Genomic DNA, 10916 nt, shown 5'->3' with positions numbered 1-10916 from the left:
GTAATATTCATAAATTACAATCTTGAAATAAACCGAAAAAAAAATAAAATGATCAACGTGAACTTGTCACTTGCTCGTGTACAGGGAGCGAGCGGTCAGTCTTGATAATGTGGGCAGAGAAAGCTTGAAGCAGCCCTCCTTTTTGACTCGAGAGCTCTTAAAACTCAGCTCCAAGTCAAAATTCTAAGTATGCATTTCGGAAACACTGTGGTGTTTCAGAATAAAGCATACGTGGGCCGAATGGGCATACCTGTCCTGGGTTCATGCTTCCCATAGTTCAGGCAGCATGAACCTGGTGACAGGCTCCCTTTAAATATAGTAGCACAGGAACAAAATAGTGGGCATTATGCATAAATGGATCATCTGGACTGATCTAGGATCCCTGGAAAGGTTTATCAGGAATATCATGATCCTATGAGGAAATTCAAGAGCCTGTAATGTATTTGCAACTGAGGATGAAATCCTAAAAGCTCTTCAGTTCCATCTAGTGTTGTAATTGAGTTGCTCAAATCTTTTATGGTTCAAATAGATTTTATTAATATTATTATAAGTTTACACACAGATTCAAAACCAAACGTGAGAAAGAAAGAAAGTAAGTTGGAGTGCAACCACTAGAATAAAGCAAGTCTTCATTGATTATACATATGAGTAGCCTTATGTGTGGCGTTAAGCATCGTCTAGTGACATATCAGAAAACAGATTCTATGGCTGGTAGAGACATTTACAATGTATTTGCTTGATTCAGCTGATGCACTTGGCCTGGCTCAGACGATGCGAGGGAGGGCCTGTTACCCCCGTAAACCGTGGGGCCGCCCATTCCCCGCCTCATCCTACCCTCTTTTCTTTAATCCTTCTGCGAAGGCCATTAACTTTATATTGAGTCTCCACTTTCAACTAGACTGTAAAATGCAACTTCACCGACTAACACCGAAGAAAAAAGATGCGGCCGGAACAGAGGAGACCTGCACCGGATCTGGACAGGCAAGAAAAAGGTCTTTTCCTGTCCATGTCCGCGGCCACACACTGATACTGCTGTGGGATTCAGCAGTGGACATTGGGCCTAAGTAATAATTGTTTCTACTGTAGGTCAGACACTGATATGAAGTCATTTCCAGCATTTACTGTGAGCTGTAAATAGACAATATTAGTCAGAATAACCGGATCAAGTACCAACAGTCTCAAAAAAATCACAGACACATCTATTTTATTTTTTTCACAGAGACTGGAGAAAAGTTCCCTATTTTTATGGACTGTAAAGGAATTTCTGGACAGATGGCAACCCTTCTATGTAGGATTAACTTTTCAATGACCCAGTATTCCGAAGACAGATACATTTTTTAAAATTCTTTATTTATATATTTTCCATATAAACCTGCAATTCAACATTTACAGAGTACAAAGGCAAAATATATGTGTACATATTTATTTAACATACCAAGGCATCAGAGACAATATGGGACCAGGTAGGTCCTGACAATAGATTTCTTAACCGAAAGAAAAAAAAAAGAAAACAACAAAAAAAATATATATAACATGAATAACCTAGTTAGCAGGAAACGAATATCCTAGGTTATTGAAAAAAATCTAAATATTCCCCTGAAAAAGGAGCTGTCATCTAGCCCACATCAGTTGGAATAATAAAAAAAAAAGGTGGGGGTTGCAGCAAGGGTAAGGGGAGGGAATACAGAAGGTTTGAGGGGGAGGGAAAAGCAACAAGACAAAAACACAGACTGACAAGACAAAACCAAAAAAATGGTGGGGGGGGGGGGGGAAGAACAAAAACAGGTCCCTATATTCCGTAGGAGAGGGCATATAAGGCGTGAAAGTGAGGGAATTAACAACTGGCCTAAAACCCTCTTTGGGAAAGCTACCTAGCTTTCTGTCCAGAAAGATTCTTATATTCATCAGAGTTTTGGAACTCCAGCCAATGATGCCACGTTTTGGCACATTTTTCATGAGCGTCTTTGAGTGATGCTGTGAGCTCTTCCATCTCTCTGATCTCACATATAAGATGAAACCACAATGAAATGGAGGGCGGTAGTGTTTGTCTCCAAAGTTTTGGGACAGAGGCCCTGGCTGCGCTTACTAAGTGTCTCACCACCGAGCGCCTGTAGGTATACTCCGGGATGTCACCGAGATGACAGATACATTTTTGTTCCATTCCACTAATAACATACTAAAGAAACGTAGTGGTGAACCTATGGCATGCGTGCAATAGGGGCACTTAGAACCCTCTCTGTGGGCACACGTACGAACGTCTGGTCACCATGAAAGTGGTTACCAACCAGGGTGCCGAGGCTCCCCGGCTGGTAAATCGCTCAGCGGCGCTGCTAATGGTGCGCAAACTGATGGAAGTGTGTGCACCAAGGATCCTCCTCCCTTGACCTCTCCTCCTTGGTTACGCAGAAAACGAGAATGGAAGAGGCGTCCATGCTTTGAAGACAAGGAGGTGGTAAGTATATGGATTTCAGGGAGCCCTATTACTGCTGGAGCTGATATAGGGGACACTGTTACTGCTAGGGCCACTGTGGTGGTCAATATTACTACTGGGGCCGCTGTGGGGGTCACTATTTCTACTGGGGCCACTCTGCATACCTCAAGCTGACTTAAAGGATGTTTTAACGTGGCGGAAATTTCTGCATCCAAAAAAACAGTCAAAATGACTGAAAAGAATCTGCGTACCCACAGCTGATTCCATACAATGCAACGCTCCCTTCACCTCATCCGAAGGGTTCCCGCTGTCAGCGCTCACTGGCTTGGGGACCTTCGGTGGAGGGGAGCACGGCATAGTATGAAATCAGCTATGGGTACGCAGTCACCAATGGTACTCCACTGCTCCAGCTAGGAAAAAAAAAGGGTGTTCCTCCCTGTCTATTTTGAAAAGGCCACATCCTTTTTATAACGACTAGAGATGAGCGAGCGTACTCGGAAAAGTACTACTCGCTCGAGTAATTTGCTTTATCCGAGTATCGCTGTGCTCGTCCCTGAAGATTCGGGTGCCAGCACGGAGCGGGGAGCTGCAGGGGAGAGCGGGGAGGAACGGAGGGGAGATCTTTCTCTCCCTCTCTCCCGCCCGCTCTCCCCTGCGACTCACCTGTCAGCCGCAGCGGCACCCGAATCTTCAGGGACGAGCACAGCGATACTCGGATAAAGCAAATTACTCGAGCGAGTAGTGCTTTTCCGAGTACGTTGGCTCATCTCTAATAACGACGCATCACAGAAGGGGAAATAAAAAATTTAAAACAATCACAGAAAATAGCCGTTACTTACTGACTGAGGAGTGCATATAGATGCAAAGGCAAAGAAGAGAACTAACCGTCAGCCTGATGCAGCAGGGTCGGCAGAAGTGGATCCACAGTGTGCTTCTAGCACCCTGCAGCCTTGACCCTATCAAAAGCTAGGGGTGTGACAGGGGCGTTCCTCCCGTCAAACCCCTAGCTTCTGGTGGCGTCAAGATACACTAATACCTGACCGCACTATTAGTATCCCAGACAGCAGGGAAATCCTGCATCAGCGCCAGAAGACGCCTGTATGCAGCATGCTGGCAGGATGGCCGCTGCCTTGTGGCTTACAAGGAAGAAAGAGTGAAGTATGGTGTTATACACTTTGCACTACTGCATCTCCTAGCAACGGGACAAGTATCCACCTACAGAAACACTGGACATCCATAATGTAATTGCGGATGTATAGTGATTAAAACGCTTCCATTGAAACCAATAGAATCCATCCATGCGGAATCCGCACTAAAATAGAACATGCTGCGACTTGTTTTACGCTCGCTATACAAATCCGCATTGAGCTGCGTCAGCCATTGAATTCAACGGGCACTTGAAACAGCAATAAATCTATGCGGAATCCGCAATTGGAATGCAGCCGCGTGCAGCCATCTTTTCTCTCCTCCAAAAGTGGCGCAAAGATGGAAACCCTGAACTGACCCCAACACAGGGGTGACAGCAGCTTACTGAGACTGCACCATACCATGCATTAACATGGGGGCCCCATTGTAATCAACTGCTCCATACTGGGGGCAGCTTCAACCACCTCCATGTGGGCGCCGGCCACTGCTGTACTACAAGCCACAGTGCGCGCGCGCTCTCCCTCCTCCATCCGTCAGCGAAGGAGCCTGGTTGGCAAATACGTAGCCTGGTTGGCATATACGTAGCCGGGCGCTGAGCTCCGCCCACTACTACCACTTCCGTTTCCGGTCCTGTAGCGCTGACGTCTCAGTAGTGGTGACGGCGGCTGACGAGGGTCAGTCTGCTGCGACGTGTCGCTCCACTCTCTTCCTCTCTGATCATGGCTCCTAAAGGCGGCAGCAAGCAGCAGTCCGAGGAGGATCTGCTGCTCCAGGACTTCAGCCGCAACCTGTCCGCCAAGTCCTCCGCTCTATTCTACGGCAACGCCTTCATCGTGTCCGCCATCCCGATCTGTACGTGCAGCTCCTATAGACGTGGCAGTGTAGTGTGTATATAGCATGGGGTGCCTGGTGTGCTGTCACTTGTAGTCCTCCTCACTGCCTGCAGCACTTGTGTACGACTGCTTGTCCCAGTAATGGGAGTAAGTAGGATGCTGTGTGTCAGTCTTAACTGCTTCCTGGAATTCTGTTCTCTTGCAGGGCTGTACTGGCGGATCTGGCACATGGACCTGGTGCAGTCGGCGGTCCTCTACACGGTCATCACGCTGGTCAGCACTTACCTCGTGGCTTTCGCCTACAAGAATGTGAAGTTTGTTCTGAAGCACAAGTAAGTATAGAATATTATGGGCTGTATCTACGTGGAACACGTTTATGGGATGCCGGGAGGAAATCGCCTGAATAGCAGTTCCCTATGGCCCGCTGCACCTGAGCGTAAATGCAGTAGGATTTGCGCTACGAATGAGTTTTTTTGGGTGTGTACCGCTGTATTTTGCTACATGGTTTCTGCCCGCAGCGATGTTCATTTACATGCCGGAAGCACACATCGATTGACACGGCTAATTAGTCCTGCATGTGCTTTTTTTCTAGCAGAATTGCGCCGCGCTCCGCGCATCTCCCCGTATATTCGCCCCTGGTGACTTCTCTGGGGACCTTTTGGTGCGCCATTACACAGAAAAATAGAACGTGTTAGAACTTCTTAAAATTCTGAGTGCCCCACGGACCGCCGCCTGGCTGTAGTTCCTGAGCCTACATAGGAATGATGGTCAATGGAGGCAGAACAAGCAGGTCTCATTTATCCCGCCTCACAGCAGGGCAGGGGTTGGTCAAGCATCGCGCGGTTCCTGTTAAGGCCGCTTTTGCAGGGCAGCAGCAATATTGCCGCGAGAAAATTGCAGGGATATCACTTCTGTGCGATATCGCTGCGTTATCACGACTTTGTGGCGCTAGGATTTTCAGGGAGGCTTGAAATATAAGCCCTCCTCGAAAATAAGCCCTAGCTGCATTAAAACACACAATACGTTACCTAAGAGGCGCTGTCTGCTCCGCCGCATGTCTCTTCGCAAGACCGCGGAACTTATTTGCATTCTTCTGTCAGCGCTTCCTGATTGGAGGTTCAAAAACCCCGCCTCCAGGAAGCTCTGGCTTGGATTATCTTGAGTGTCGCTACTCAGCCAATCAAAGCCAGCGCTTCCTGGAGGCGGGGTTTTTGAACCTCCAATCCAAGGAGCGCTGATAGAAGACTTCACACAAGTGCCGGCGCTGCAGAGGAGACGTGCGCCCGAGCCGACAGCGCCTGTTGACTAATGTAGCTACGGCGAGTATATAGCGGTCAGTTACGTCCTAGCATGGGGAACCTAAAAACCCAGACAGCCCCTTAAAAGAATCCATCTCCTCCAGGCCCCCCTGTCCTGGGGAGTGTAGAGAGGCTGTGCAGCAGCTGGGGACCTAGAGCTCCATGGGTGCGCAGAGTTGTACGCAGGAGGCGAGTCTTCTGGACCCGGGCAGTGACTTGCCCTGCTGTGCCCCGTCTGCCCGGAGTATAATGCCGACTTGTGGATCTGCCAATTATGTAGTATTTCACGTTCAATGAAGCGCTGCTTTCAGAGCGTGCGCGGCGCACCCTGGCAGCTGTTAGTGAGCGCTGTGCTGCTGGTCAGTGGCGTTATCTGACCACTAGCTGAATAGCGCCCACTAGTGGCTGCCAGCATGAAGCATGCTGAGGTGAGGGGGCGCTGTAGATGCTGTAATCGGCTAGTGGAGACGCAGCTGACTCCTAGGCAAAATGCGGAAGCGCTGCTTTTTTTCTGTGGAATGCTCCGCTCGGTGTGAACACCGTAATACAACTGCTTTGGGCCGCTGTTATATGGAATTAGATTGTAAACAACCAAATAAAAATCCATTATTTTTTTTGTGAGTGTGTTTTGAAAAGAGAAAAATGTGGATCTGCTAGTGAGAGGAGCCGGTTGTGAGTCCGGCCTGAGGGGTGCGTGCTTATACCAAACATAACAGGGACGTTGATGATCTGGGTGCTTGCGGTCTACATATGGGGCTCCCAGTTCTTGGACCTGCGCTGATCCCAGCTTCTGACCTATATGAAGGATACGGTATATGATAGTTAAAGGGGTTACCTGACCGCATCCCTTCTATAGGGCTGACTGTAGTAAAAGGGCACAGCTGCACTTACCCCATCGCTGTCATCAGGATCAGCACTGCAGCCCGCTGCGCTCCCAGAGCTGCTTGTGACAGCTCACAATGCCAAGTCAGCTGACCATTGCGGCATCGCCACTCGTTTTCCTGACTTCAGCACTCGAGGGATATCCAGAAACTGGATAACCCTTTTAAAGGCAACCTTCCATGTTTTTTTTTTTTTTGTGGGAAGCATAAAGTAGTAATGGACTTGCTGACTGAAGCAATCTGCCACTTAGGATAAAGTACAGCACTTTGCTAAGCCCTCCTACCCCCTGTGATTGACAGTTGTCTAACTAGACACTAAGGCTGGGCTCACACGGGACGGATTTGCCGTGGCTCCTAATCCCGGGATTAGCCAAGCATGTGGACGAGATTTTGCAAAAATCTGGTCCACACGGGGCAGCCAATCCGTTGCAGCTGAACGGCATTGCAGCGTGGAATTTCAAGCGGCAGCATGTAATTATTTTTTTTTTTTTGCACTGCGGACTCTCTATGGGGGAGGAATGCCAGAGGCTGAACCGCGCCAAAACCCGCAGTGCAATGCTGCAGGTTTTGAAGCTGCATTTATCCGTGAAAATCTCACGGTTTTTCAGGTGCTGCGAAACCACGAGATTTCCGCTGGACTTCCGTCCCGTGGGAACACAGTCTAATGGCTAGAAGGCTGTCAATCACAGCTGGTTGGCAAGGTTAGTGGCTGCTGTGGGTGCCTGTACAAGCATAAGTTATGAAAATGCTACACTGCAGTACCCCATAAGTGACAGATCTCTCGAATCTGCATGTTTGGCTACTTGAACCCTTTTCCAAACCAATTTCCCTGCCACCCGCACACTCCCCAGCTTTTAACTATTTTGGGTGGGAAAGTGCAATGTGGATACATTGGAATTACTCAATAGAAACGCATAAAAATGACCTGTGATGGTGATTTTATGAAAATGAACCATGAATTATGACTGTTTCACATCGGGAAGATCATTTGTAAGAATCCTGTAATTCTATGTATATTGGTATTACATACATTTTATATCCTAAGACTCAATTCATTTCTAATTCCTCTAATGGTATCTCTGTCTGTGCCATACAAGGGCATCCTATACCTGCATACAATGTGTGAAGCATATATTTCTTGCACTATGCAGGACAGCGCTCCGATGTCAGAGGCTGCTCTGTATATGTATATTACAGTATGCAGGACAGCGCTCCTATACATATGCAGAACAGCCCCCAACATCAGAGCTGTGCAAAGAAAGCTCAATATCAGACGTGGTCTGACACGGGATTGGAAAGGGTTAAAGGACCTTATAGGTTCCCTTCAAAAGTACACCAGTTTACAAAAATGTGCGTTGTGTTTAATGAATGCCAGGCATTGTAGCATACTCTTGTTGATTTGTACTTTGGATTCCCTTTTCAGGGTAGCCCAGAAGCGTGAAGATGCCGTGTCCAGGGAAGTAACCCGCAAATTGTCTGAAGCCGATAACAGGAAGATGTCTCGTAAGGAGAAAGATGAGAGGTGAGCGGTGTGGACAGTGCATGCGAGCGGTATTGGGACCGCTCCCCGGTTCTCTTTATGCTGCCCTTAGATACAGCAGTGTCATTTAGCAGAACTATCCACTTCAGGGTACGGCCTTACCAAAATGTAAAAGAAACATGGTCATCTTCTAGATATACCTTTTTAACACTCTAGGATGTATATTTACATCATGGTGGTTTGGGGTTTCTATGGAGGGGTAATGGGTCTATCCCGCTCCATACAATGTGGGTGCCAGCTGTTTCTACACCCTCCGACAGCAGCTATGGATTTGCTGCAGATTTTACCCATTCTATTACCGGAACAATTGCAGCACTTTCGCTACATGTGTTTATACCCCTAAAGGGGTCCAGTCCTAATGGCGCCTGGGCTGCAGGCGCTACAATATAGTAATAGACATGCTAATTTCAGCTGTTCTTGTATTTGCTGCTCATGAACGGCAAATCCCTGGCGGGGGACAGTGGGGAGCAGTGATTAATGTTTGTTAATGAGCCGCATCAGATCTGTCTCTACCTCAGTTATAAACTTCGAAATGCAAGTTTTCCAAAACAACTGAACTAATTAGTATACGTGACCGACTGCTGAAATCCCTGTCTGTCACCATACTTGTGGCACCTGCAGCCTGAGCTACAATAGGCACAGGTTCCCTTCTAACCCTTTCCAATACAGTTTCCCTGCCACCCGCATTCTCTCCCCAGCTCTTATTTATTTTGGATGGGAAAACGCTTTGTGGATTCCTTGGAATTACTCAATAGAAATACATAACAATGACCCGTCATGATGATTTTATTAGCAATTTTTTGATTTTTAAACGTGAATTAATATGTATATTACATACATTTTATTATACATTTATGTGTATGTGTGTTACAGTATGCAGGGGAGAACTCTGATGTCGGATCTCTCCTCTGTATACTGTAATATACATATGCAGAAGAGGGCTCCGATGACGGACCTCTCTTCTGCATAGTGTTAGAAACGTGTCGCTCTCGCCCGATATGGGAGCTATGCAGGGAAATCTCAATGTCGGACACTGGATTGGAAAGGCTTAAAGGGGTTTTCTCTGGGATAAAAATCTAAAATGAACTGCTCCTTCAGTATATTTACCCAATTGATGCCTCACCTGTCCCCTGAAGTTGGTGTTCTGCGTCCCTCGCTGCTGTTTTTCATCCTCTGCTAATGATCATTGCTGCAACCAGCGATTTCTTCCGTGGTCACCTTATGTGGCATCACTGAGCAGCACATCCGCATATGCAGAGGCTCACAAGGCATGTCGGGGAACTTGTAGGGATTCAGTAAGTGAATTAAATTGGAAGGTTTTTTTATTTTTCGGTTTTGGTCCAAATAGACTTGATACTCTTAAAAAAAAAAAAAAAAGCAAAAAAAAAACAAAACAAAACCTCCAAATGTGGTGATGTGTGCTCTAAATCTGGATAGTTGCTATAATGTGCATACAATGATAGATGCTCTTATTTAGTCTAAGATGTGGATTATGTAAATTATGTACAATGATAGAACAGTTCTAAGACTTGAATCCGGAGACCAGATGAACTGTGCGGACTTTGAAATATATGTTTTATCTCTCTAATTAAAGGATTCTTTGGAAGAAGAACGAGGTTGCTGATTATGAGGCTACTACCTTCTCCATTTTCTACAACAACACGTTGTTCCTGGTTCTGGTCATCGTTGCCTCATTCTTTCTTCTGAAGAACTTCAACCCTACAGTGTATCCTTTATTCTATATATACCGCTTGGTAAGGTCTTGGAATATCATAGACGTGTGTTATTGACTTCAGTTATCTTTCCATACTCAGCCCTGACTTCCCTCCATCCATCCATAGGAGTGCGTTAGTGGATTTGGGGTGCAAGCATGGTCTTACAAGTAGTTATGGCAATGAATGTTGCCCTTTCAGATTTGTACTTCCTTGGGAGAAAGTGATAGACAGTGCTGACTCCTGTAATAGGTGGCGGCACAGTCTAAGGGCATGGAGCTGGCAGAGCTGGTGACTAACCCATCAGTACCTGCCGCTCCATTCTGAAGCAGTCTGACCGGGCTGGGATAGAGCCATATGGAGACAGACAATCTGCTTTTACCTTTATGTCCATTGTCCCTTTTCCTCTTTTTTGTTTCATTGTAGCGATATTTGTTTAGCTTTTTCTTTTTATCCTTCTAGTTTTCCTTAACTTCTGTTTCAGGAACTACATCCTGTCTATAAGTGCTGCTTCTGGCCTTATTGCCCTGCTGTCTACCGGCTCGAAGTAAATGCTCTGAGAGCGGATAAACCATTTGGTGCAGCAAAGTCTTATGTATGTTTTTTATTTTTTTGTAATGGGCAACAATGTACAATAAAAATTGGGTTGGATTTCTCTTTGTGGTGTTTTTACTTGCCTTTTTGCCATGATTTGCTAAGGGTGTTCTTTACACGGGACGATCTGTTGGGCAGCAGATACCCTATAGGTCATCCCAGAGATAATCGGAACAGCATCACTAATGAATGGAGGTAGTGCGGGCGGGGACTGTGCCCACCCGCCTCCATTCACTTATGAACGGCTGCTTGTTTACACGGAACGATAAGTCGTTCAGTACTTTCCTAATAGAGGTCACATAAAGCGGCTTTTCTATTTTGTACTGACAGAAATGGCTAAACACTTTGTACTCCGTTATTTCTGTCTGCCCCATTGCCATGACTGTAGCCACGGACATGACCAGCAGCCCTTTTGGTGCTACATTAGGGAAATAATCCGGCATAATGAAACAGGAGGGACCCCACCGAGCTAGTGGCTGGG

The 10916-nt window shown here is 46.6% G+C and overlaps 1 protein-coding gene across 1 annotated transcript; it reads left to right on the top strand.

Moving 5' to 3' along the window:
- Positions 1 to 4212: 4212 nt before the first annotated feature.
- Positions 4213 to 10497, top strand: SSR3 (signal sequence receptor subunit 3). Its single transcript, XM_066600210.1, has 5 exons — positions 4213 to 4429; positions 4616 to 4742; positions 8013 to 8111; positions 9724 to 9855; positions 10326 to 10497. The coding sequence occupies exons 1-5, from the start codon at positions 4297 to 4299 to the stop codon at positions 10390 to 10392; spliced, it is 558 nt and encodes a 185-aa protein (XP_066456307.1). The 5' UTR covers positions 4213 to 4296; the 3' UTR covers positions 10393 to 10497.
- The last annotated feature ends 419 nt before the right edge of the window (positions 10498 to 10916 follow it).

Source organism: Eleutherodactylus coqui, chromosome 1 (assembly GCF_035609145.1).
Source record: "Eleutherodactylus coqui strain aEleCoq1 chromosome 1, aEleCoq1.hap1, whole genome shotgun sequence".
NCBI lineage: Eukaryota > Metazoa > Chordata > Amphibia > Anura > Eleutherodactylidae > Eleutherodactylus > Eleutherodactylus coqui.
This window is presented reverse-complemented; position numbering and strand designations above follow the sequence as displayed.